Below are 27,859 nucleotides of genomic sequence, written 5' to 3' on the forward strand. Positions count from 1 at the left end.
TGTTACAGGTACACAACATTTTGCAGTCAAACAGTTAAGCTTCCCGAGTGAGGGAACTGACGCAGAAGTATCTCAGTTGAATTCTTGAAATATTAAGGGATGGTGCCTCAGTGCTTCCTTTATTACCTCCTTTAGTGTAGTATACACGTGGCTATCCTTTATGAAAGGAAAGAAGATAATTACATCACATACCCGTCCGACTGTTCGTGAAAAAGATCAATGAAACTGACAAAGTGATGCAGATCATTTAAATGTTATTTATAGATGCATTTTCCATTTCCATTAACTGTTTTGAATTTTCATCAGCAGCTGAACTATGAACATTGCACTGTGTAGCATGTAATGCTGCTTCTTATGCTTCTTGCATGAAAAACACAGATTTCTATGAGCTTTTGTGACCTATAATAATTGATCAAGGTGTGTCTAAGGTTTTCTGTTGTTTCGGGGTGGGGTTAAGCTAAATGATGGAATTCTACTTTGGTTCTAAAAATCCTAAACAGAGAGTCATGCATAATTACACACACATGCAATTAAAAAACTAAAATTTTATATATATATATATATATATATATATATATATATATTAGGGGTGCAACGATACACAAAATTCACGGTTCGGTTCGATACTTTGGTGTCACGGTTCGATATTTTTTCGATACAAAAAAAATATTCATGCCTTTTTAATTTGTCATTTATTAAAATTATAAATATATATTTTAACTCAAAAGTACAGTTTTTAAATTTAACCCTAACCCTTGTGCGCGTTTTTTATTTTGACAGCGAATGCGCACCTGCGGACCACTTATGTGCACCCCTGGTTATTTAGCTTGTCATATTGCAGCCACAGAAATTCTTTTGTCCATGAAACCATAAAGCTGCACTTTCTTTTTGCCTTATAGTCTGATTTGTCATAACTTCTCCGTTTTGTGGTAAGCTTTTCTTTGGCTGTCACTTCTTCACCCTGACCTGTCTTATTTGGCTCAGCAGAACTAAAATATATATACTGCTACTTTTACACATGGACTCACATAAGCTCAGCGATTCTCTGCGCGATCAACCTCTCACATGTTTAAGCTTGCTGCGGGAGATTTCACTTGTCATGTTTGCATAGTAAGCTAACGATTAATAAGACGATGTCAGAGGAATTGGTGCACAAATTATCATCACTCACAGATCAGTGCTGTCATTGCAAAGTGAAAGCAAAAAAACAAGCGCAAATTCAAACGCGATTTCAATATGTCACATATTGACAGTGGCTCACCGATGCCAATGACATAATTACCCAGCTACATTTCTGAAAGAATGCAAAAGCATTGACAGGGCAGAGAGATTTTTGTAGCCCGACTGGAAAGATCGCTAGCTCCGGGACGTCGGGCTAGCGATTTTGCAAGCCCTGTATCTGATTGAGGAATCACTCATCTTTGGAAAAGAGAGTTTATTACAGAGAAATGTCTCTTTCCAAAATAAAAGCTATACTATCCGCTTCTTCTGGGCTATATTCTCAGCAGCATAAGGAGAATCACGTGCTAACAGCTGTCTAAATGACTTGGCTAAAGTTAGTAGCATGCTTGTTGTTTTTGTCTTTGCACTAGGATGATGTCGGCGTAAATGTGCAGTCATATTCGTTGTGTTCCCACTAGTGCTTTCAGGTTAATCTCGTTGAAATGACCTTAACACCACAACACGGCAAATCTCCGTTAACGAGCTACCGCCGATCGCCCCGTGCATGGGGCTAGACGGCCAACACGTTAACGAGCTAACTGCGCTAACACACTAGTTCACACCCATGTAATTGAGCATTGCATGGCACATCCAACATACTGTTTTACTTTAGTCCATGACTCGCTTACCTTCAGGGTCATACGTCACATGAAAACCAAAATAATTCCAAACGCCAGATCTGAATGAGGGTGGGGGAGGTCCATCTTGCAAGGAGAGCTTAACTTCTGTCTCGCTAGCTTGCCCTGCGCTCTTCCTCCTGACTATGCTGTCTGTGTTGAGCGCTCAGTGGATCTGCGCTCGACAGTGCAGCCTAGGCGGAGTAGTCGAACGCAGATTCACTGAGCGCTCAACACAGACAGCATCGTCAGAAGGAAAGTTGATAAAATAAATTACAAATGTTGTATTGTTCGATACATATGCGTACCGAACCGAAAGCACTGTATCGAACGGTTCAATATCGATACGAATATCGTTGCACCCCTAATATATATATATTAGGGGTGTATATATATATATATATATATATATATATATATACACCCCTAATATATATATATTAGGGGTGTATATATATATATATATATATATATATATATATATATATATATATATATATATATATATATATACATATACATATACATATATATACATATACATATACATATATAATATTGCACTGCTTGTTTTCTTTTGTATGCAAATGAGGTTAGCAAAGAGGTTAAGTAAGATGCATATTTTGTAATCGATCTTCTGAACATTGTATTCAATATGGCATGTCTTATGTGTCTAGTGTACGTGACATTTTCCACCAACATCAAAGGAAAATTGATTATGAAAAGGAGGGAAATTCTTTTGACTATTCGACCATACCTATGTTTGAGAATGCCTGTGTTGGATACAGTTTACATAGTAATGAGTTTTTGAGGATCAGCGTCTCGCTAATAGGATCAATATTAGTCCCCTCACCCTGTTTCAGCCCCCTCCATTTCCCTACATAATGTCAATATTATAGCCATAATGCATAGAGGAATATTCAGAGGATTAGAGGACGCCACATGGAAATTCCCCTAACATTTACAAACAAGGTGAACATGCAGCAGCATATTATTAGTGAAATCTTTCTATTATAATCTTGATCACTGAGATCCTGCTGCATTACCTATAGGCTCCTGGTTTCAGAACACTTTACTGACATTTCTTTGAATCTGAAAAGTTGTCCTTGTAACAGCTGAAATTTTCCTTTTGTTGTTTATTAGAACACTCACTACTTAATCTAGGGCAGAGATGGCAAAGACTTCACATTTTTTCCTACTAGATTTGAATAAAACATTTTACCTCTTCAATAATTCTTTAATTTAAGCGTCAAGCAATGCTTGTACTGAGAATGCATGGGGACAAACTTGACAGCCAAAACTGAAATACATCAAACTTACCATTTATGTATTTATTTTTCTTTGATTATATTTGTATTCTTCAGAGACATTTGAGTGATTCTTCTAATTTTCAAATGTGTCCATTATATTAGTATAAATTGATCATTCATTTAAAAATAGATTGTCTGAATATTTACTATAGAGCATTTTTATACAGAAGCTCTGTGAAAAGTAAAGGGAGAGTTTGACAAGGATCTGCGAGCTGATATTCAGTTGTCAGGCTTCTTTTAAGAAATTCTTAAAAATGCATATGAAATTCAAATGTGTAAATGTTTAAATACGATTTTTTGCATATACAGACACACGTGTGTAAAAAGAAGTGCACAAAAAAGTTAAAAGGTTGCAATACAAATCTGAAAAAATGCAGAAAACTAAAGTTCCCGCATATTGCAACTTAGTCTATTTACAGATCTTCTACCAGATATGTGAAGAAATATATACAGCCTTCTGTGGCCTCAGGGGAGATGTGATAAATTTGATAAATCGCCTGATAAATTTAAGGCAGTGACAGTTGGGACTCCAGACTAAGCCTGAAAATGACCAAATCTTTGATTACTAGACCACTGTGGCCCACTTCTCATTTTACTTGAGTCTCCAGGGGTTTGCCAGTTGCTGGTTCCAAAAGTCATGCATCCATTTTTCATAAAAACCTCAAGTCAAGGTTTGCTACAAATAACAGGTTTTGTCTTTATTCGTATTACTACTTTAAGCACAAAGAAATGTTTAATCACCAGAATGGTCACTTTTAGTCACAACTGCAGCGCTGTCTTGTTTAAACTCTAAAATATCTTGTCCTTTTCTTTGAAAGGACAAAATTAAACATTGACCTAACAAATATTTCATGTGCATTTTAGGAGCTATATGAAAATGTTAATTACATTCTTTGTTGATCAAATCATGCATTAGATGAACTTTGCATTGTGTATACCATTGTGCACACTCACAAAGTCTGATTAGTTTATAGAGTTTGGCTAATAGCATTGATAGCTGCAGTAGCCTTGCTTTTTTTTTTCAATGCTAGCACCCAAATCCAGATGCAGAATATGGTACACCTAGCTTTTGTAATGTAATTATACTCCAGTTTATCCTGACAAAGCCTAACATACGGCAACTTTTTTTTCTTGTTGTATTAAAGTATTGCAGAACAGCACATTTAAAACAACTGTCATCTGTTTACAACTTTCTTGCACAAAGTAAGATAGAGAGATGGAGGCTCAACCATCAGCCCTGCTGACTGCCATTGTAGAATTAAAATTGTACACTTAATTAACTAGTATTTCTGGCACTGACTGGCAAGGATAGCAACATTTAAACCTTGAGTCAACCAGTTGCACACATCCCTAGTCAAAAAATTTTTGTTCTATGCTTATTTTTCCTGCTAGCCAAAACTAATAACCTATCTCACATTATAAAGAACTGTAGATTAATCTTGCTAACTAAGCTTGCTATTCATGGGTATCATTAGCTGATTCTCAACCTTTCCTTCACAAAACCCCCCCCACAAAAAACGATGGCCACAATACTTCTTGGGTCCAAGACAGTAGCCAACAATCTAATGTTTGACAGCATGGTGGGGGTACGTCTGTCTTCTAGAAACAGCGTATGACTCAAGGCTATATAAGCGCCATTACCAAAACAAGATTGTTTTTTCTTGTTTCTATTTTGATTCTCTCTCAAAGCATCCATCACAACTCTGACATTATTTATAAGAGTTCAATGCCAAATTAGTGGCGCACCTTAAAAATGCACTCATCCCAATCCAATTAAACTGCATAAAAATGAAATATCTACTGACTGATACATAAATCAGCATGTTTTAACACGCAATTAGAATTTATCCCCGCACACAAACAGATATATTATAATATAACAGTATATTGGCATAGAAGTAAAATTATTCAATTAATCGCAGACAATATGCTTTCACAAAATATTTTATACACATTCACTGACTTTAATTTCTCATGCATTTCTAAGCAAATTTAATAAACAACAACAGGCTATCTGGGCATAATTTCATAAGCCCAGTATGTTTAAAACCCTCCACTGATCCAATATCTAATAGAGAGCTTATGGTGAACCTCTGTCAGGGTTGTTATTATCTCAATAAATCCTATTTCCAAATTGAAATCCAAATACTCCTCAAACATTTAGCCAGCATCAGTTTTTTTTTTTAACTCTACACCTTTTCAGCTTAACATTTAAATACATATCATCAAAAGCAATCAAATATAACTGCTGTGAATAGAACATGTGAATAGCTCAGAGGAGTATCAGGTAGAAGCTGCATGCTGTTACGCGAGATACAGTTCATTTCTTTGTTCTCTGTCATACAGCTCGTATCTGTGTAATATCTGTTGTTCTGTTTAATCCCAGCTTGTTAATGAAATGCCTGAAGTGCATTTATGAGGGGCCATTCTTTCTTTCATCATTCCTTTCCACTCCACTAGTACCACATCACACACTACCTCACCTGTTTTTGGATTAATAGAGAAGAAATTCTGCGGGTTGCCGGCAGTAATACGATAACTCAGACGACTGGGTATAGCAGTGAGATCGGGGTCTTGCGCCTGAATACGAATGACTGACACATCCTTTGGAGAGTTTTCCATGATAGTCGGGTGGTAGATAGGATCTGAGGTGAGGGGAGCATTATCATTGACATCTTCTACCTGAGCAGAGACAAAGAAGAAAAGAAGACATGAAACAACAAAGCAAAAAGAGGAGAAAAAGAGGAGAAAAAGGCAATAAATATTCATCATTTGAGTTGGATCTTTGAATGGCAACAAATACATGGATAGTAGCCCTCTGAATTTGCACGCACTGTAATATTGTTCTGTTGTGATTTTAGTATCTTTGTTAATCAGTCTGGGTCTGGGTTGATATGTTATCAATCACAAAATGGAAATATATTTGCCAGAAAATGTCAAAGATGTCACACTCCAAATTAATTTCCCTTCTAACAGCATAGATCTAGAATATTTATGGCAAGCAGTGGGTTGATTGAGCATTTGCTGGAAGGCACAGAGAGCCAAGACAGTTCAGCCGGTGAACAGAAGCACCTGTGCCTGATTAATCTCCCCATTTTTCCATGTGATGAATAGGCCGGGAGTAAAGCACCCACTCACATAACCACACGTGGATATCCTGAAGCCAGAAAAGGCTGCTTGTCTTTTTTTCCCTTTTATACACAGCTGAACTCTTCCCCAAAGGGGGAGCAGTGATGTAGCAACTATGTGTGTATTTGAGTGTTTAGACGGTGGAAAAACTTAAGGGCAAATAAATTAGAAAAAACTTGAAGCAGAGAATTCCCATACAGTGTATCTCTTGCTTACAGACTGAGTGCTGAGTACAGAAATCAAGACAGTAACACACTCGTTTGGCATCATACTGTTTGGATGTAATGCTTTACAAGAATTTTATAGTATAAACATCAAAATTACCCTGGAGGGTAACGTTGACTGGCTGTAAACTTTTATCAGTGACTGCCATTGAAAAATAAGCTACTTTTACAGTTAAAAAAGCTGAAAAGTTTATAACCTGACATAATTTTAATGTAGTTAACGAGAAGTTACGCATAAAAAGTGCATAACTGTACCCTGCATAACTAAATATGATTTTTCCATGTACAATAAATACACAGATAAACTTGAAATGACCTAAAACTGGTATACTTTCAATTAAAATGCGATTGGATATGCTGGAAGTGAAATTAAGGGAGTAACACACTGGCAAACCATATTTTGAATATAAAACAATCTTACCCTGTAGACTTCTTGTCTACAGAAGCTCAGTAATGGCTAAGACTGCTGTACCAGTCATCTAATGGCACTTGGCATACAAAGATCACTTGAACTTTGTTTTTTTGTTTTGTATCTACACTCACTGGCCCTTTGTACATCTATTCAGCTGCTCATTAATGAAAATATCCAATCAGCCATGGCATAAACATGGCAGCAATTCAATGCATTAAGGCATGTAGACAAGGTCAAAATGATATGCTGACAGGAAGGCAACAGTAACTCAAATAACCACTCCATACAGCAAAGAAGGATACAAGAACATCTCTGAATGCACAACAGGTTGAACGCCGAAGCAGATTCTTTTCTAAATGTACTTGTATATTGTTCACATGTTGAAATAAATTACCAATCAATCAATCAATCAATCAATCAATCAATCAATCAATCAGATGGACTACAGCAGCAGAAGACCACACTGGGGCCCTTCCAGCCATGTAAGAAACAGAAACTGAGGCTACAGTCCGTATGGCCTCACCAGGGTCAGAATTTGGCTTAAAAAACATGAAAGCATACGCCCCTGCTTTGTGTCAACAGCTTAGACTGCTGGTGTCACGGTTTGGAGATATTTCCTTTGTATATCTTGGGCCACAAACAGAGCATAGTTTAATCACCACATAGTTTAACCACCACTGCCTTTCTGAGTATTGATGATGACTGATGATGATCCCTTTATGATCACAGTGATCACATCTTCTGCCATGTCACAAAGCTCAAATCATCTCATACTGGTTTCTTGGACATGACATGAGTTTACTGTACTCAAATGCCCTGCACAGTCACCAGCTCTCAGTCCAATAGAGCATTGTTGATTCTGTCTCCAAGAAATAAGGCAGTTCTGACGACAAAAAGACATCCAAACTGCTACCAGCAGCATGTACCAGGTGTATTTAGTAATAGCGCACTTTGGGGACATCCATTTAAGGCTTAAAATTACAAGGGAAAATTATCTGCTTGTTATGTTCAATGCTATAAAAGTCTGTGGGTAAATGTATTTAACATAATGATTCAATAGGCAGTGGATTCTATACCTGGATGAAGACTTCAACAGAAGCTGACAGAGGTGGAACCCCCCTGTCCATGGCACAGACAGTCAGCCAGTAGGAGTCTTTGGTCTCACAGTCCAGGATACCAGAAGTGTAAATCACCCCTGTTGAAGCAGAGAGAAAGATTAATGCAGTTTTTACCTGGCTTTGAATACTTATCTATTAAGGGTGTGTGTGTGTGTGTGTGTGTGTGTGTGTGTGTGTGTGTGCGAGAGAGAGAGAGAGAGAGAGAGTGCCAGAAAAAGAGAGAGAGAGAAACTGGCTGTTATCTGTAAAATACATTACAATCCTTAAAAGATCTCTTAGGAATGTCTTTGAATACTAAGTTTCCAGAGGCAAGCACACAAATTTAGACTATATATATGGACACACAAAGACACCCAGACATTCACATATATTGACTGGCGTGTGCTTAGTGGCCTTAAGGAAAATGAGTAGCTGACAGTTTTGGTGACCTCTTCGGGGACAAAGAGAATATTTACAATGGTTGACACATGGACACAACTTAAAAAAAAAAGAAAATCCGTCATCCAGGACTTTTCACAAAACCATTTAAAAAAAGACACATGCACACACGGTCTACGGTTTTAGGGTTCATTTGTTTCTTTTCTATTCGCTCCCAAGAGTATGGCATTGTAGAAACACAACGGCATGTGTTACATTAGTGTGACATTGTATACATTGCAGAAATCCAAAAAAAAGAACACTAACACTCGCAGTATCATTTCTATCAGTAAAAAATAAAGACAAGTCAGACAGAAACACGCAGGCTGAAAAAACGTTTCAGCTCAGGAACACAAACTCTCACCAGATCTGCAAGCTCCTGTTAAATAAAGGCTCCTTTGAGACATAGAGAGCCTGCACAGCATGAGCATGCACAGCATTTGTGCTTAGGTTTACATACATTTAAACCCAACAAGCTGTCACACAAGCTGAACTTGGGCAGGTGAGCAAGCTCAAATTTAATTTGTTTTTTTTATGTTTTTATTTCATGGTTATGATCTTCTTCATTATATAAGAATGGCTGCACAGGAGTATTGGCAGTTGGATGATCTAGCCTATTGTGATGCTAAATTCCTAATCATTAAAAAATTCTATAGCCACAACCATTTACAGTACATTGCAAAAATCCAGATTTTTTTCCTATTTCTAAAGGACATAACATTCAGATACTGTTGATGCCTTGTAGATGTTTCTTTTGTCCTCCACTTGTCCATTTTTTAAGGAAACACTGAACACCATACTGAAATATGCCAAGTTTTCAGCTAAAAGCTATTTAGTAATTACATTGTTGGTGCAGAAAACACTATTTCATGGCTGTGAAAATGTGTAATCGATGGCATTTTTATGTAGATTAAACTAAAGAAATTGGAACAAATGATGTATTTTTGCATCATTATTTAAAAAGTTCCTAAAGATACAATTTAAACTTGGTTCTTTAGTAAGTTGTCTAATGTTTAAACCCAACACTAGTTCATCGCTTGAGCTGGGTGCCTTTTTAAGGCTTATTAAGTCGTAGCCCAGTGTTAAGTAGTTTAACAGACAAGAATAAACATTGCTCTGAAAATGGTCACAGGGACTGGGCTGAAAGTGAGTGAAAAAGCAGCCAACGTCCAAAGAAAAAATTTGAAAGACCTTCGGAAAGTCTGCATAACTGTTGATTAAGACAACTTTAAAAACTATAGGTCTGGCTCCTTGGAAGCAAAATATAAAGGCATGAGGGGTGGCCAAAGACTTTGCACAGTACCGTAGGTACCATAAAAGAAAAGCTGCTGCTTTATAGATAACTAAAGAAGTGCTAGGAAAAGGTGATCTACTGTGCTCATTTCCAGCTCCATGTTTTAATCTCAGACTTTACTAAAGTAGCAGTACATTAACTCACATTTCCTTATTTATCTTATGCTGTGCCTTGATGCAGCCCTTCAATTTATCTACGGTACTTTCTGAGACAAAGTGTTTTGGCTTCCCAGCTTCCTGCTGCCCCTTAGAAAATATGGTCTGAAACACAAGTAGTGGTTCTCTCAGATGGCTATACTTACGATAATTTCTTTTCTTTTCTTGCACAGACCAAAGAGCAGAAACACCTCTTTAAACCCTTTTAAGTGCATCAGATCATCCGTACATAATCTGAATATAAGCTCATTATTTATATATATGTACATACACATGTGTATATATATATATATATATATATATATATAGCAGAAATTTTGGCTTTTGGGGCAAAAATGAGGCTAAACTGGGTATCATTTCACTTAACCAAATGAAAAAATGAACGCCTCTAGTCAAAACTCTAAGAGGAACTCTAGGAATTCCAACCCCTGGAGTATCATGCTCAATGCTACAACAAAGTACTCAAAGAAACCCGAGAACAAGTTTGACATCAGTTCTTCTTTCTCAATATGCTGAAAAAGACAGCGATTTATCTTTTCAGACATATTTAATAATTGTTTGTGGTGTTGGAGGAAAGAAAGCTTGTCATACGGCAGATCTGTTGCATAACTTTGCCTTCAATTCATCCACAAGATCTGCATCCCCAGGTACACACAAATAAATCAGACTATGCCAGAAAGTGGCAGTATGTCTGATTATGACTAAGCCGCTGCCCAGGACACACACAATGCATAGTAAAAGTGTTTGCTAAGATACACCCTTACCCTGTCGTCCTTGACCATGTCCTTTTCAAACCTCATCTCTGTCAGACAGCTTGACAGAGAGACAAGGAAAACAGAGCTGGCTGTTTCCAAAGCTCTTTGAACTTTAAGACCGACAGGCACTATTCAGTGAATTCAATATAAATCTGACTCGACAGCATCCATTCTCACCATAAATAACACACTTCAAATAGTGAACAAAAAAAATTGAAGGGTCACAGCACATTTTCTAATCTGGAACTTCAGCGTTTGGTTGGGTTTACATCCATCTGCCGCGTCTATTCACCATCCCCATTCTTGAGAAACAGGTTTTGTGATCCCATTTTTTAATTAATGTCTCCATATCAAATAATTGATCCTAAGATTGATGACAAAATATTGTGTGCATTTCTCTCTTGAGACACAACTGAATAGCTCTGAATGTGCTATAAAAGAGGACATCAGAAAAATATATGGCCTATTCATTTTAATAAATGAAGACTGAGTGCTTTTTAAAAGTGTTTGCTTGTAACTTAAAGAATGCCTTATCCTGACTGTGACAAATCCTGGAGCTTGCAAACCCACTAATAGAGGAGCAGTGGCGTTTGACAGCTGTCCAATGAGAAATTGCAGGGCTTGCTTTCCACCCAAACCAATGACAGGAATACAAATTTTTGTTCAAAGTGCAGGGGAGCTAAGGTTTAAAGCCAGAGAAGATCCGTCTTCTTTTCTGTTAGCCCATGTGTTTTCCACCCACGTATGATTGAGTCATTTAAACATCTAAATATCAAACGCGGGAAAAGAGGGCACTCATTAACAGCAGCTATGACTGACAATAGGGGTGTCATGGGCTATGCATGATGCATCAAAGAGCTGATTTACAAACTACAAGTGAGGGTGGGAGTAAGGGGTGCATTAGCTGAGACGGGTTAAACAAAAGAGAGTTCTCATTCTTTCTATTTTTCTCTCTGTCCCTTTCACTCTCAGTCACTGTCCATCTCACTCTCTCATCACATATTTAGTTCTGGCACTAAGAGCCACAGATTGACAAGCAGCAAGAGCAAAGCCACTCAACATGGCAGCTAAATGCATGGTGGGAGTACAAAGCAGTGCTACTCTGTCCGTGCCTGACAACGCTGACTTCTACACGATAAAATGAAGCACTTGATGATAAGGGAAAACTTGGCATGTTCTTACTGTATCGTGTCCTTCGATAGTAAAAGGCATTAGCATTTCACATGCTTAGGGAAAAAAACTCTAAGTTAAAAAAAGAAAAACTTTCCAGAAGACATTAAAATATATATATATAGGTCTGGGAGGAAGAAAGCTGTATTTTCTTTTGACACTTTTTATGTACTCCTGACTCCCCTGCATGCTTTTCCTTCCTCTCTTCGCTTCACTTCCACTTCCCTCTCCCTTCACTTTCTGCTCTAACAAGCAGTCTGATTTCCCCTGGAAAATCTACACTCAGTAAACGTTCTCACTGGCTCTGATGCTCCTTACTGAGGTATTAATACTCCAGGGAATAAAAACCCCAAATACTATTACAGGCATTTGTATGGATCAGTACATGCACTGTAAAACTGTTTTGCTGATGAGTACACAGCATACATAGAGTATGCAAATATATAAATGTAGCTGTTTAAAGCTTGCAATTACAAAAATTAACCATTTTATTTAATGCACAGTTTTCTAATAGCATGATGATCACAACATGATCATCGCCTGTCCTTGTTGTATTGTTTACTTTTGCCACATCTGCTTAGACAGTGATTGGTGGCTTTTATTTAAAACTATTCATGTATGCAGTGAATGGTTTGACAGGCAATACTAACTCTGGGAAACTAGGTTTCCTATTCAAAATTAAAATATGGATGTGTCAAATAAAATATAAACAACAGCGATAACTGCAAAAGCTGTATATTTATTTTAAGATGGGATTAGAAAAAAACTGCCATGTGAAGAAGAAAGAGAACGCGAAGGCTCACTACCTGCAAGTATATTAAGTCTCATTCACTATATGTAGGGAAGAGCAAATGAGGGTCTGGTTTCAGCATGAAGGTTCAGCATTTCAGCACCATGGACAGACACTGAACTGTTAGGTTTAAAAGCTTCGGTATGATGGACAAAAGCAGAGACTGCAATGATGCAATCATGACTGGTGGAAAAGAAAGAGTTCTTAGTCACACTTTTTCAGGTTTTCATGAAAAAGTATTGATGACAGTAGCTATAAATGTTTAAGCATACATCCATGTGCCCACAACACAGCTGTTTATCTGATTTAACAAAAAAAAAAAAAAAAAAGCAAATTGTAAGATCTTATTGATGTGCTCATGTTATTAATTTTCAAGTTTTACATTTAATGACATGCACCTTTTTGGGGAAGGGGGAGGCACTGTGGATGTTTTGTGCATTTGTATCTGCGCTATCTTCAGTAGTTAGCCCCTAACATTCAGACAATACTCACAGTTAAGACTAAAATTTAAGTTGCACAGCTATAGTACATGACCCAATATGCACTAAAATGAGGCGTCCTATTTTCACATTTGGTATTTGATTCATTTTATCCCTGGGTGAGTGAGTCATGGCTTCTTGTTTGGATCAACATGTCTTCAGCAGCAGTTTCACACTGCAGGAAAGTTGGAGTGTGCATGCTTATTTTGGGTCAGGCCTCCTTAAATAAGTCATAGTGATTTCTCCGTACTTGGGAAGGACGGGGCTGTTGTGCAGGAGAGCCTTGATCAATGTTAGCCGCTCAGCACTGGATGAGTTGTACAGAGCGGCCTGAGGCCCAGCCAATGTGGCTGCCATGCTGCCCTCATTACAGTAATGATCTCCCAGTACACAGCTCCCACGTGAGGCCCCATTAACACAGTGACTGTCGCTACACTCAGTAAACGTTCTCACTGGCTCTGATGCTCCTTACTGAGGTATTAATACTCCAGGGAATAAAAACCCCAAATACTATTACAGGCATTTGTATGGATCAGTACATGCACTGTAAAACTGTTTTGCTGATGAGTACACAGCATACATAGAGTATGCAAATATATAAATGTAGCTGTTTAAAGCTTGCAATTACAAAAATTAACCATTTTATTTAATGCACAGTTTTCTAATAGCATGATGATCACAACATGATCATCGCCTGTCCTTGTTGTATTGTTTACTTTTGCCACATCTGCTTAGACAGTGATTGGTGGCTGTTGTGCAGGAGAGCCTTGATCAATGTTAGCCGCTCAGCACTGGATGAGTTGTACAGAGCGGCCTGAGGCCCAGCCAATGTGGCTGCCATGCTGCCCTCATTACAGTAATGATCTCCCAGTACACAGCTCCCACGTGAGGCCCCATTAACACAGTGACTGTCGCTATACCTCGCACTCTCTTTGAATTTCTTTCTGTAACAAACATTTTCACATTGACTCAAGAACTGACAAGTGGCCATACTTTCTCTACAAATTACAATTAAACAAATCAAATAAAAACCTAGGCAAGCCATCTTGAAAGGCATGTGAAAATATTTCCTATGCAAAAACTTAGATGTTGATATTCTAAGCATGGCACTATGGGTTATTGGATTTTCACTTTACATAAATAGGCTTAGAAATTGATCTTGTGTCACACCTGTGTCTTCGTCAATCGTAAAAGTGCCCAGGCCGCTGCCACCTTGGATAGAGTACTTCAGCACGCCATCTCGTCCCTTGTCGTCATCTTTAGCGTTGACAGTCATGACACTTGTTCCTGCACGAGAGTTCTCCTTCACTGAGCCTCTCACAGCAAAGTCGGAGAAGTAAGGCGCATACAAATTCTCATTGACATCCACCACCTGAAGAAATGTAATGGTGCACATTAATTATGACAGAAAAACTGTGTGATATTATCTGTAGTATGCAATTGTGTGGCATCAGTAGACCATCTGTATATTTCACTTTTGTACACGTTATTCCCTGTCTTGGAAGTTAAATGTACCGTGAGCTAAATGCTGTCACGCATTTAATCATCTATCTAACCGGTGTCATAAAAATGAGTGAAGAATTAAAGGAAGAAAGATCTAAAAAAAATACAATTGGACATCTTGTCAACAACTGCAACCTTGAAAATAACCAACCAAATCATCAATGATAATGTAAATTGACAAAATTGATCATTGGATTTTTTTTCTGGACAGCACACAAGAGAGGTAAAGAAAAGAGTGCAGTGGGTGGAGAAAAGCCTCAGGGGTGATTTGCCAATGAAGAATAACAATAAGAGTTAAAGGGAAGGTTCACAAAATGGTAGCGAGACCTGTTTTGATGTATGGTTTGGAGACGGTGGCACTAACAAAAAGACTGGAACCTTAACACCCCAAATTATTGATAATAATGTAAGCTGACAAAATTGATTATTTGCATTTGGGAGGCAGGGCTGGAGGTGGCAGAGCTGAAGAGCACTGGGAGTATCCAGAATGGACAAGATTAGAAAAAAGCATGTCAAAGGAACGGGTCCGGTTAAGCAGTTTGGAGGCGAAGTCAGAGAGGCAGGACTGAGACTGTTTAGATGTGTGGAGAGAAGGGATGATGAAATTATTTTACAAAGGATGTTAGATATGGAGTTGCCAGTTAGGATCACACACAAGATTTATGGATGAAGTAAAGGAGGACATGTAGCGGATTGATGTGACAGGTGCTAGGGATAGGGTGAGATAGAGGCAGATGATCTGCTATGGTGATCCCTGAGATGTAGAATATTTGAGCATGTGTGCTACGCACCTCTACCTCCACAAACGTCTGGCTCCTAAGGCTGGGGATTCCTCTGTCTTCAGCAAGCAGCGTCAGGTTGAAAAACTGTTGTTTCTCAAAGTCCAACTCCTTTCTAATTCTCAATACCCCACTTATAGGACCGATCTATAAAAAAGAATTACATCATAAACAATCTATACTTCAATAAATGTAAAAATAAAAATCTTAACGTGTGCAAGATTCTGTTCACACTGTGTCATCACCTACCTCAAAAGTGCCATTAAAGTCATTGATTAAGGAATATCGAACTTGTCCTCCAGGTCCAATGTCTGGGTCCTGAGCCTGCACCCAGGTAATCACAGTCCCGGGCGGGAGATCCTCTAGTACTCGAGCACTATAGCTGGTAGGGATGAAAGCTGGAGCGCAATCATTGACATCCTCCAAGATTACACTTAGAGTAGTCACTGAGGACCTTCGAGTGCCTCTTTCAGCCATGTCTCTGACTTCAATCTTCAATATGAATATTGGAAATGTTTCTCTATCCAGCTGGCTAGCAACAAATACACTTCCAGTTTCACTGTCAATCCCAAACTGAGGAACACTGGTGAGCATTATATAGGAGAGCTGTCCATTCTGACCCATGTCTCTGTCAAATGCAGTGATGGTTATAACCTCCATGCCAATGGCTGAGTTTTCTGAAACAAGGGCAGAGTAGCTGTCCTGATAAAACTGAGGGTCATTGTCGTTTGTATCCTCAATGATCACTGTCAGTAATCTCCAACTGGACATCTGAGGAATGCCCTGATCATAGATGGTGATATTAAGGAAGTAACGATCCACTCGTTCACGGTCGAGTGGCCGCAGTATAGTTATCAGCCCACTCTCCATGTTTATATTGAAGCAGTTTTCTTTGTTACCATCAGAAATGGAAAAGAGAACGCGGCCATTAAAGCCTGTGTCACCATCTCGCGCTCGCACCTGAAATACACTGGCACCGGGAATGAGGTCTTCTCTCACGAGAATGCTTGTAGGCAAGGCTTCAAACTGTGGAGGCTGTTTGTTCGTAGAGAAAATATCTGTGTAGCTCTCATCTGGTCTCGGTCTAGCCATAGCAGATGCCTTTGAGAGCATTTTTTCTGCCAAAAGCTGGGCTACCCTTGTGTCCTTGCAGTTGAACCCTCTGGGGGGAATCCTACCCCTCACCACTGATATATTCACAAATGTGGGATCAGAGAACATCTCTCCATCTGTTGCAACAACTTTGAAGTTGAATACACCACTTTTTAAACTATCCACTGCTAACGATCTTTTCAGTGACAAAGCCCCAGAGTCTGGATTTAAGTTAAAATAATCTAACTCATTCCCAGAGAGTATCTTGTACTCAACTAGTCCTAGCTCGTCCATGTCAATTGCTGACAAGGTGACAACAGTCTGGTTGACAGGGAAATCACGGCTTATCATCCCTCTGCAAGAAACCTTCTCAAAAAGAGGCTGATTGTCGTTGATATTTATTACACGTATGGTGATATTAACCTCACTCTCCCTTCTGTAGGGTGAACCCCAGTCAGAGGCACGCACTGCGAAAGTGTAGATATCATCTGATGATTCAAAGTCCAGATCTCTAGTAATTCTCACCTCCCCTGTTTTCTGGTCTATGCTAAATGGAAGAGACTGTTCACCACTAATAGTGTGACTTACATACCCATTCTCCCCTTTATCATCATCCACAGCAGAGACCACAAGGACAACAGTACCTACAGGTACGCTCTCGTTGACGACAATATTGTAGAATGGCTTGTTGAACACTGGAGAGTTGTCATTAGCATCCTCGATTTGAATTTGGACACTTGTTCGCTGCTCACTTATCATATCAACTACCTCCATCACCATGAAATCCTGTGATATCCTTGTAAGCTGCCTGGTGGTCATAATAACTCCAGTCAAAGGGTTTATATCAAAGTACACTGGATCTGAAGGGTTGCTGAAGCTGTAATTGACTCTCAGAGGAGCCGGGGATATTTTCACCACCGCTATAACAGAGCCTGGGGGAGCGATTTCACTCAGCGTGACTATATAAACATCTTTTTCAAAACTCGCCATCACTGGGTCCGGTTTTGTAACCAACAACTGAACAATTTGGGTATTAGAAAACTTGGGAGGCATACCTCTGTCCTTGGCCTGAAATGTTAAGTTGCAGCCATAGGGGAATGTATCCCAGCTGACAGCTTCCGACGTTTTAACTCTGTACTCATTCCCAACAGGCGAACGATCAACCACAAACTGCTCGAAGGGATCCCCCTCAATGATGGACACCCACTCTATATCTCCGGATATTCCTTCATCTTTGTCCTCCACATTAATTACTGCATACACGGGATTCTTTTCTTCCCACGATGGAACAACAGCGACTGCACTAAGAACGGGAGCAAATTCATTTACTCGCTGCACAGTTAGTACAAGCCTTGCTGTGCTGCTGATACCACTGTTCCCATAGAGTTTCATCCCTCTGTCAACCACCTGTACCTCCAGCTCAAATCGGTCCTGTTTGTCCATCCTTGGTCGACCAGTCAGGGTGATGACCCCGCTCGTCGGATGAACAGCAAAAAGATCTATTTTATTCTTGAAAAAGTAGTAAAACTCTCCATTCGAGCCTACGTCAGCATCTGTGGCTGTCACACGTCCTATGCTGGCACCCAGAGGGGCACTCTCAGAAACAACAAATGCGTAGGAAGTTGGGGAAAATAGAGGTCGAAGGTCATTTGTATCCAAGACCTTGATATAAACAGTGGTTAAAGCCTCTAGGCCTCCTGGGGCCGAGGCCTTAACTGTCAGAGTGTAATTATCCTGTACTTCCCGATTCAGTATAGCACCACTACCTCCATTAGTGCATATGCGGAGAAAACAAAAATCTCCCATTACAAAATCTTCAGCCTGAAAGATGCCTTCACTGTCTCCCAACACAATGGAGTATTTTATCTCAAAAGACCAAGGTGGCCCGAGAATGATGCCCATTTTGGCTTCACTTTTGGTATAGGTTCTTGCAGCAGAGTTCTCAAAAATGGACACATTATATGCAGGCTGAGTGAAGAGCAGCAAGCGTTGCCCTGCTCTAGAATCTGTCAGAAGCTGGGCACGGGTTGAGTGGAAACATATGAAGAGGAAGAAGAAAAAGAAGATAAAAAGGAAAGGAAGAGAGAAGCTGGGCAGGGGGTGCATATTTCCCCACCGATTGGGCTTCATCACTATCCCATCATCCAGTCACCCTGTATTTGGAAAGAATCACAATTAAAATAAAGGACTTGATTTTAGTTGGTCATTCAGTAGGAATGTGTGTTCTGCTGATAAAAAAAAAAAAAAACTTTGGATGATCAGGCACAAAAACATTTTAGAGGGAGTTATTATCACTACATTGATATGATGATGCTCACACTTTGCATTGAAACAATGAGAAAGGCTGTGAAGCAACGAATTAACTTCAAACCACAGCTCATTTGCACAGTCTCACAGAAACACATCATGTCATCTAAATAAAATAACAGGGGTCATAATAATAAAGACTCCTTTAACAGAGACAAGCAGGGCTGTGATATTTTCAGAAAGTAGAACATAATTACAACAAACACATCATTGTGAAAGCACAGACAACCAATTAAAAAACCAATTTAACAAGTGTCAGACAACAAAAAGGGCAAAATAATAAAAACAAAGAAGTTTAAAAATCTTTTCTTCTTCTGTTGCCTACAAATTTTTATTGCTGTTTTTTAACTATTGCTTTAGATACCGTGCCATTCACCTAAACCATAGGTCTCTACATGATCGTGACTCAACTTCGAGAAACACTGAAATATATCGGATCTATAGATAGGACTGTACCAGCAATAAATAAATAAATAAATAAATCTTCAATCACAATCCAGCGATTTAACATCAACATCCCTGCTGAGAGGCTATGCCGGGAGATCTGCACAATCGTGTCCTGCAGTAATCCAGTGAAACGCGTCTCTGCAAAATCCACGAGTTTATTAACTTACACTTTGTTGCTACAGTGTGTCGCTTAAGTACCGGTACTGCATACATTTGTACAGACTTCACTTACACATTGCAAAGTGACCTACCTTTAGATGAAACCGATGCAATCAGTGAAATTAAATCCTGTCCCATTCTCACTCAATAATTACAAAAAAGAAAAGAAAGAAAGGCAAAATGGCCGCTTATGGATGCGCGAAAAAAAGCCTTTAGATATATCCCGATAGGCAGTTATCTAGTACACTGCAGCTATCCTCGTAAAACTATATAGCTATTGCCCCCGTTCCATGCACCTGATAACTGTAAGCCTGAGTGCAGAGGGCTATCCCGGCTTGCATTTGCAATAGTTACAACCAAACTAAGATTAGATAAGTTCTACATTCGTTTTCTATCAGGTTAAAGTCCGAGAGAGATGTGAACCAGAGAAGATGTCGCTTATTGCAAGTTTGGAAGCGGCCAGCATCAGCTGTCGCCTGTGTGGGACCGGAGTGCGCTCACAGGCTGGAGGTGGTGGCGGGCAAGCGCCGATCTTTGCCGAGTGCAGCCGACAACATCCGGAAGTGTAATGTTCAACACCTTAAAGCAAACGGCGGCGAGCTCTCTGACACACGAGCTCTGTAGTGGTTAGTTAGAAATCTGATCATTCGTTGTACTTCTCCCACCAGTCACTATGTCTGTTTTGTGTTATAATAAGGGATGTGGACAACGATTTGATCCAGAAAATAACCCAGCCGGTGAGTGGTCTTACTTTACTATCGATGTCCATTGTATGTTCCCTGAGTGTTAGCAAGCTAACCTCTCATCGTCTGGAAATTTCTACCGTGAGCAGGCCCGATGAGCCCGTGTTGCTAACCTTATGTCAGTTAGCTGTTCAACTTAATTCATTCGTTTCCTTCGTTTTATATCTGATAAATAACACACGGGCCCTCTGTGAGTTAGTTTTATCATGCTGTAGTTAGCATGTTAAGCTCCTGCGATTAAAAGGCAACGTTAGACTTTGCGGGACGGTTGTGCGGACGCTGTAAGCGGTTTAAAGTTTCAGAAAGCCGGTTCCTTCCACATAAAGTATCTAAAGATCGTTATTCACGTATACAACGTTACATGTGTAGCCATACAAGTAGTGTGAATGCGGCAGTCACATTTTCAATTCAACGTTGGAAGTTTTAATCACTTGCTTACAATCGGCATCCCTTATAGTGATCTTAGTTCATCCGGCTGGTAATTATGTGACTGAATTATTAATTATTGTGAGTCGTTGAACTTTTCCACTTGGCTTTAGAAGAAAGTAGATGCTAGCTCGCTTTTAACTGCTTTCCATAATCAATGCAAACAATTTAAAGAGAAAACTGAAGAGACGAGTGGGACCAGTAGGCAGTTAACTACTTATTAAAAGAGTCACCACAGTGTGCAAGAAAATATATACAAGAAAAGCCTTAAAAAATACCAGCACAACAACGGGGAGGGAGGGGGGGCTAACCTTAAAATACAAGTAAATACATGCACATTTAGGTAACAAGTGCTTCTGTATTATGAAACGTATTTGTGATTAAATCAGTTACAAACACAGATAACACTCTGACATGCACCAACTAAAAGCGATGAGCTCCCTTGTGACTTTTGGGGTTACTGAGGTTGGCTGTCTGACCCTGATGTTGGAAGTTGAACTAATAATCATTCTCATAACTCGGATGATACTCCATCTGCTGGTTAGCCTACATGGTTTCTATATTTGATAGTGTTTTCTGTACTTGGAGCATGTTTCAATAAGCAGTTGTATATCCCGCATGTCTTCCCTTGACAGTCAAAGATGTAAAATTAGTAGGGGGAAACTACTTCGTCCGCGATACACACAGTGAATGAAAAGAAGTGCAATGTATTTATCATTATCTTTTTTTTTCTGACTGCCAGGCTTACCCTTGAGGGAAGCCAAACTGTGTTTTGAGCCCAGAGTGTTCACTGCCAGCAGCTAAACATCGATATGTGAAAGCGAGAGCAGGTGGAGCAACCAGTTAGAAATCAGGACATTTTACACAGGCAAACATGATGTGTTTGCATGTACCCAGAAGAGGTACATGTAAACACCTTTTTTAAATTTTAGCAAAATATAGATCTACGACATAGACCTTAAAAATTTAAAGGAGGCCCAAAGATCAGTTGGTGTTTCCAGCCTGTTATACAGTTAAAGTCCAGTTTTTATTTGACATATGGTGAATTTGTGATTATTAATATTTCATGCATGTAAAGGATAACTAATTAAATTCTACCCTTTTTTGTCTTCTTTAAAAAATGTGCATTTTCAGTCACCTTACAAAACCCACAAATACTGTGGAGTAGGAAGACGATCGCTGTCATTATAAGCCACACCATTCTCCTTGTAACAGATGTGTTGTTTGTGTTTATATGAAGCCACATTGAAAAATAAATAAATAAAATTCAAGATCGCAATTTTGTCTTCAGCTCCCACGACAGAAACCTCAACGTGACTTATTTCCTTTCTTTAGAATGGTCCACCTCTATCCTCAAGTAATCTAACATTGTGTACACCCCCTGTGTAGGAGTCCAGTCTGATTTCCATTTTAATGGGATGCTTCTTTTCTCATAACGGTAGAGTATATTATCTTTACCTTCACAGGTATGCAAGAGGTGTGTCAAAGTCAGGAAGCACAGATTGGGCACAGCTCCGGCTGTACTACAGGGAAAATGCTTGATTTATGGTACCCACCGGCCAATTTCCTTTATTCGTTCTGCATTGATTTATTTTTAAAGAGTAGATGATGAAAATAGAATACGAGTTACAGTAAAACCTCAAATAATGATGATGGTAGTGTGACTAAAGTGCATCACAAATCTGTTATTTTCAAATAGTCATACTCATTTTAATATATTGGTTAAATGTGTATGTATATATTGTACTTTGTGCTTTGTAGATTGCTCAAGTAATAAAAATTTGTTTTTTGAACACTAAGGATGTTCATGCCATTCTGTCTTTCCGGTAAACACTTCTTGTAGTTATTGGTATATATGTTGTTGTTGTTGTTGTTGTTTTAATCCTACAGTTTACATATGCACATATTAGAATGTCAGTTCAAATTTTTTGCATTATGTCTTTAAATCATTCTGAGTACCTTTTAATAAATACTCTGAGTGGCCAAACTTGACTGCAAACTACCCATCATTACATAAAGCTCCCTAAAGCGTTCGGGCTACTTTTCTACAACTACAGTCAGCATTTTTCAAAACAAACGTACACTTTTCCACAGCGGCTATTTAGAGCAGACTTGTAAACAGTCATTGTTCCCACAACTACACGATTTCTCCCCAAAGTTAATCAAAGATGCATTTTGTTTTCACAGATGGCTGCACCTATCATCCAGGAGTCCCAGTATTCCACGATGCCTTGAAGGTAAAGCACCCGAAAATGCACAGCTAGCTTGTGTCCTCTTCCTGTTATTTGATCAAAGCTAATGTTTCTGTTATTTCCTTCAGGGATGGTCTTGCTGCAAGAGAAGAACTACTGACTTCTCAGACTTCCTCAGCATTGTTGTAAGTTCTCTGTTTAACCTTAGTCGTTTTCTCTGCTCTATTCTCCATGGTGATGTCTCTGTTGTCTGTTGTTTCATAGTTATTGACTGGCACCTTTGCCATGGCCAAAACAGCCTGAGCTTTTATTTTGTGCGAGTCCAACACGGTGACCTTCTCCTCACAGGGCTGTACAAAAGGTCCCCACAACAAAGAGAAGCCCCCTGAGCCGGTGAAACCAGATGTGACATCTTCAGGAGAAAAGAAGGAGTTAGAGGACCAAAAGCCAAAGTTTAATGAGTACATCATCTCTGCACCGAAACCTCAGGAGGCGATATGCAGACCAAGGTTGGCATCAGCCATATTTTTATGTTTTTTAATGCTTTCATGTGAGCGATAGCCATTTCTGGAGGCATCATGTTTCTGTGTTGTCATTTTTTTGTGTGTGTGTGTGTGTGTGTGTGTGTGTTCTGTGTTGCACTTGGACCTAAGGCTGAACGGATTACTGTTTGGTTAAATCTAAAGTCAAGGCAACTAAATTGTCATGAAAAATAAGCTCTGTTTACGGGGTATTTTTAGGACTTAAATCTTCAATGCTAAGCTAAGCATCAACGGGATACTCTGAAGTGTTCTTACCAAGGTTTGGGGTTTTGTTTTATAACCTGGGTGGTTTCCCCCACTGTTAAAAGAAAGTGGACAGGCTCAAGCACTTAACACTGAAATATTAAAGCCCTTCTCAAGCAGAGTATAGATCCTAGATTGGGTTTGCACCAAAAATCACCCTTCCAAATGATTACTGCACACAGAAGCACATTTTTGTTTTGTTTTCCTTATAGTATTTTAATATATATTTGTTGTTATAGTCCTGATGAGCCAGCGGTGAGATTGCAGCATAAAGTCTCTGCATCTCTGAAGCAGGCACTGGAGAAACTTAAACTAACTGAAAATGCTGAAGAGACAAAAGGTAAGAGCTGAATTTGTTTTTTGTATTTTTCTGTTTCTCTCATTACCTCTTACATTTTAGACAGAAAGGTGATGGTGTCAGTAGGACTTCTGCTGGGAAGCTGCCATCGTCTGTGTCATTCACATAATAGAATTTGAGTTAAAGCTTCATAAGAGTCAATGTACTGTTTTATAATTTTCTTCATGGGCTCAATTATTTTGTCTTTATAGAGGAAGAAAGTGACGAGATCAAAATTGGAACGTCCTGTAAAAACGGAGGCTGTACTAAAGTAAGTACTAACAGCAGCTTTAATGTATGAAGTCACATTTGTTTCATAGGTTGTATTGTTTCTTTGTAAGTATATGTGTAATTCCGAGTTGTTCGTGATAAATAGTATTGCAAAACTGCTCTCTGAAAAGGGGGAAGTGAATCTTTTTCCTCTGTCTCTGCATTTTCTCTGAGATAGATATAAAGCTAAGTTTTTGGGGGCTCAAGCTAATCGAGTCTGTCAGAGCAGAAACTCTAAGATTAGAACAGAAATTGTGAGTAAAATTGTCATTGACATGCGTAGTAGAAGCTTAGAGTGGGATTGTAGTGATTTACATAATTGTACTTTAACTTGTTTGCTTGAAAGCCACAACACATTTTCTCAAGGGTTTCTTGCTTTTAGTTTATCCATAAGATTGGGTCTTTGTAGAAGCCTGGATTGGTACTTTTTTGGACTTTTTTAGCAGGAACTATTTTTCTAAAACATTGGTACATAGACTATTACAGTGGAAATGATCGTTTGCTGAGTTGCAAAGTAATTAAGAGACTGTCATTTCCAGAAAAAAAATGCATAAAAGTTCTAAATTGTTTTTGAATGTCATTGGTTGAAAAAAGTATTTAATCTCCCCAAAACACATGAATTAGTACTTTGTGGAAAAACCCTTGTTGGCAAGCACAGCAGTAAGATGTTTCCTGTATTTGGTCACCAGGTTTGCACATATCTCAGAAGTGATGATTTTTTTTTTTTTTCTCACGCCTTATTACAGAAACTCAGTCCTTTTGTTTTCTATGCTCCTAATAAGCAACTCCAAGCTTCAGCTCTCTCCATAGATTTTCTATAGGACTGGGGTATAAAGACCAGCTAGCCACTCCTTTGTTGTGTTAGCAGTATATTTTGGGTCTTTGTAATTCTGGAATATTCATCTTCAGTGTTCTGGCTGATTGAAGGAGGTTCTCGTCCAACATTTGACAGTATCAGAATAAAATACTTAATTCTAATTAGAATTACACTCTAATCACTTCTAACTTTTATGTAATGTGGGATTTTTTTGTTTGTTTGTTTCCATGGATTTATGGTTGATATTCTGTCTCTCTCCATTAAATATGAAACTACTATAAAAATTGGAGGCTGTTTATTTCTTTTCAGTGAGCAAACTTCCAAATTCAGCGGGGCATCAAATAATTATTTCCCCTGCTGAGCTTTAGATTTTTATAAGCAGGACAGTTGAGGAAGTTGTTGTTGGGTGCCTTCAGACTCAACAAGAGTTGAAGTAACAAAGTTGGAATTCTTAAACTTTAACTCAAGACATTTAATGGTTAAAAAAGAGCTAATTGCCTCATTTGCATTTTTTCGCCTGACAAAAAAGCAAAAAAAGTGTTTGTGTTTGTTGAGGGCTCAACTGTTCTTGTTATCCTCAGAGTTTTGAAGGACCTGCAAGTGATTCGGATGTGTGCCTATACCATGCTGGATTTCCCATCTTTCACGAAGGGTTAGTATTACTTATCGCGTTTTCAAATTATTATGTAGAGAGTGCTAAATTCACCTGATTCCTTTCCAAATGTGTTTCTTACATTAATGCGGAATATTAGATCTGCTCTCTGTAAAAGAAACATGAAGGCACCATTATGATTCTCCTGTTAGTCTTGTTTACCTTTTCTCTTGAGTGACAAGTTATTGACTGCTAAAAATCCAGCAGGTGTTATATCTTTCCTGCATCTCCAGGATGAAATACTGGAGCTGCTGTAAAAGGAAAACCTCAGACTTTAATACCTTCCTCTCTCAAGAGGGCTGTACAAAGGGAACACATCTATGGAGGAAAAAAGATGCGGTAGGTGTGCCAGCTTGGCAGCAAGTAATCATTTATGTGTGCAGGCCTGCATAAAGGAAACTCACCTGTGACTCCATCTAGTGGTGTCTGCTGGCAGAGGCTGAAGAGCTGAATTTGAACATTTGTCTTGTATGAAAATTCTTTACAGGGTAAGAAGGTGGTCCCGTGTCGGTTTGACTGGCACCAGACTGGGACGCAGGTCATCATTTCTATCTATGCCAAGAATGCAGTCCCAGAGCTAAGCTATGTGGATGCCAACAGCACTACGGTGAGTCTATCCGATCGTTCCTCTTCATATCAAAACATCTTGAGTTTGGATTTTTTTCCTTCTTATTATCTAATGCTGATTTTTGCTTTTCTCCTTCAGCTCGACATACACATTATATTTGATGGAGAGAAGGAATTTGAGCAGAAAATCAGCCTTTGGGGAGTAAGTCTTATTTATTATTATGTTATTAGTCTGCACTACATTTCATTCAGTTTGAACTCATTTATTTTCTTTAATTGTGATGTAATTGAAACCAACAAGAAAAATAGCAAATTTAAATTTTTTTTTAATTAATTTTTTTTCTTTCGCACCCTGTTTGTTAACGGAGTCTTTTGTCTTGCAGGTGATAGACGTGAGTAAAAGTTTGGTGAACATGATGGCGGCCAAGATCGAGGTAGCCATGAAGAAGTCCGAGGCGATGTCCTGGGCCCGTCTGGACCTTCCTCCTCCTCCTGCTCCACCCAAGGAGAGCGAGAAGCAAAAATCTGACAGTGAGGACGAGGATGAAGATGAAGATGACTGATAAGATTGAAAATAAAGACACGGTGTGTATGTTTAACTGAACCCAAGGTCACATTCCTCACAGTTAATTCGTTACCTCTTTAACTTTAGCCTTTCTTTGACAACATCAGTGTTTTTGTTTTTCAAATTAAAGAACTTGATTTTTCTCCCTCCCTCCCTTGTGGGTTTTTTTTTCCGGGGGGGGGGGTCAACTTGTAGTAACAGAATCTTTCGTTATTTTTTTTTATATATAATTTTTTTTCCACAGTGATTTAAAAACTGAGTTTCAGCAGGCTTCCAGTCAAGTCCCAGCTAAATTGCACTGAAGTCCCTGGAAAATTACATCATGCCTTAAAATAAGTTGTCAGTTTTAATTCTGCTCACTTTCACACCCATGCAGACCCATGTCACACTAATGGACCGTGGCTGTGACCAGATCTCATATTTTCAGGAATAAAATCATTTTTGTTTTTCATAAATTTAATACATCAGACCAAAAAGCTGCCCCGGATTGTCTTGATTTGTCCGCTTACATCAATATGTTATCCAAACTTGTGTGTTATGAAATGTATTCTGAATCAATTGTGAGACGAGAACTATCACAGCTGAATTATCTTGAGATATACTTTGGAGATGCACTCTAACTATCCATACTTTTCTCAGTAAAAATTGTAAATTTGCTCCAAATTATGTTTTTTACTTCACTACACTCAATGTAAATTTTGTACAAGTTTTGCTTTCAGATACTGTATTTATCTTATTTCTTGTCAAAACAAAGCAGTGTGGTTTTAATGAGGATGTACTGTAATGCCAATTAAATACAAAGTATTTTAAGCAAAATATTGTATCATAAAATGCTATGCTAGAAAGCATGTGTCTAGGCTTAGATTGTATGAAGTGTTATTTGGCAAAAGGAGAAGCAATGGAAAAGTAAAGTTCTAGGAAAGGGAACCAGTTTGTCTGACCAAAAAATAAATAAACTTCTGAGATTAAATTTTAAAACTGGAGTGGTTGTCTATGGTTTGAATTCTAACATATACACCTTGCTAAATAAACCTTGTGCCTTCAGAACAGCCTTTATTCTTCATGGCATAAATTCACCAAGGACCTGGAAACCCTCCTGATATTTTGGTTCATATTGACATGATTGC

The 27,859-nt window shown here is 38.7% G+C and overlaps 2 protein-coding genes across 5 annotated transcripts in view; one reads left to right on the plus strand and one right to left on the minus strand.

Moving 5' to 3' along the window:
• Window positions 1-19,219, minus strand: part of fat3b (FAT atypical cadherin 3b) — a 69,313-nt gene extending 50,094 nt beyond the window's left edge. For both annotated transcript variants that reach the window (XM_086308800.1, XM_086308799.1), the window contains exons 1-5: window positions 15,623-19,219; window positions 15,386-15,520; window positions 14,262-14,463; window positions 7,990-8,108; window positions 5,632-5,830 (exon numbers count right to left, since the gene is read on the minus strand). In XM_086308800.1, coding sequence (XP_086164926.1) covers window positions 5,632-5,830; window positions 7,990-8,108; window positions 14,262-14,463; window positions 15,386-15,520; window positions 15,623-18,595 — 3,628 coding nt within the window. In that variant the 5' untranslated portion in view covers window positions 18,596-19,219. The remainder of the gene's footprint in view (window positions 1-5,631; window positions 5,831-7,989; window positions 8,109-14,261; window positions 14,464-15,385; window positions 15,521-15,622) is intronic.
• A 701-nt stretch (window positions 19,220-19,920) lies between these two features.
• Window positions 19,921-27,713, plus strand: chordc1b (cysteine and histidine-rich domain (CHORD) containing 1b). Of its 3 annotated transcripts, none has more exons than XM_086308802.1 (12): window positions 19,921-20,115; window positions 22,735-22,784; window positions 22,868-22,924; window positions 23,088-23,248; window positions 23,764-23,864; window positions 24,074-24,132; window positions 25,530-25,600; window positions 25,834-25,939; window positions 26,088-26,207; window positions 26,307-26,369; window positions 26,551-26,752; window positions 26,977-27,713. In XM_086308802.1, the coding sequence occupies exons 1-11, from the start codon at window positions 20,052-20,054 to the stop codon at window positions 26,728-26,730; spliced, it is 1,032 nt and encodes a 343-aa protein (XP_086164928.1). In that variant the 5' UTR covers window positions 19,921-20,051; the 3' UTR covers window positions 26,731-26,752; window positions 26,977-27,713. The 3 variants fall into 3 exon arrangements, with proteins under 3 accessions (XP_086164928.1, XP_086164927.1, XP_086164929.1); XM_086308803.1 differs by adding an exon at window positions 21,883-21,985 and having other exon boundaries at window positions 19,944-20,115; window positions 26,551-27,713; XM_086308801.1 differs by having other exon boundaries at window positions 26,551-27,713.
• Window positions 27,714-27,859: the final 146 nt, after the last annotated feature.

This window comes from Aulonocara sp. 'chitande type north' Nkhata Bay, linkage group LG10 (assembly GCF_057382095.1).
Source record: "Aulonocara sp. 'chitande type north' Nkhata Bay isolate Kocher_YH1m ecotype deep benthic linkage group LG10, A_spYH_male_GT1.1, whole genome shotgun sequence".
Lineage (NCBI taxonomy): Eukaryota > Metazoa > Chordata > Actinopteri > Cichliformes > Cichlidae > Aulonocara > Aulonocara sp. 'chitande type north' Nkhata Bay.

What these genes read in the sequence shown, in the direction of transcription:
- chordc1b (XM_086308801.1), top strand. Translation starts at nt 20,052, where the DNA reads ATGTCTGTTTTGTGTTATAATAAGGGATGTGGACAACGATTTGATCCA. An exon ending in CAGACTTCCTCAGCATTGTT is followed by an intron (nt 22,925 to 23,087) that starts GTAAGTTCTCTG and finishes TTCTCCTCACAG; the next exon opens with GGCTGTACAAAAGGTCCCCA. An exon ending in TTTCCCATCTTTCACGAAGG is followed by an intron (nt 25,601 to 25,833) that starts GTTAGTATTACT and finishes CTGCATCTCCAG; the next exon opens with GATGAAATACTGGAGCTGCT.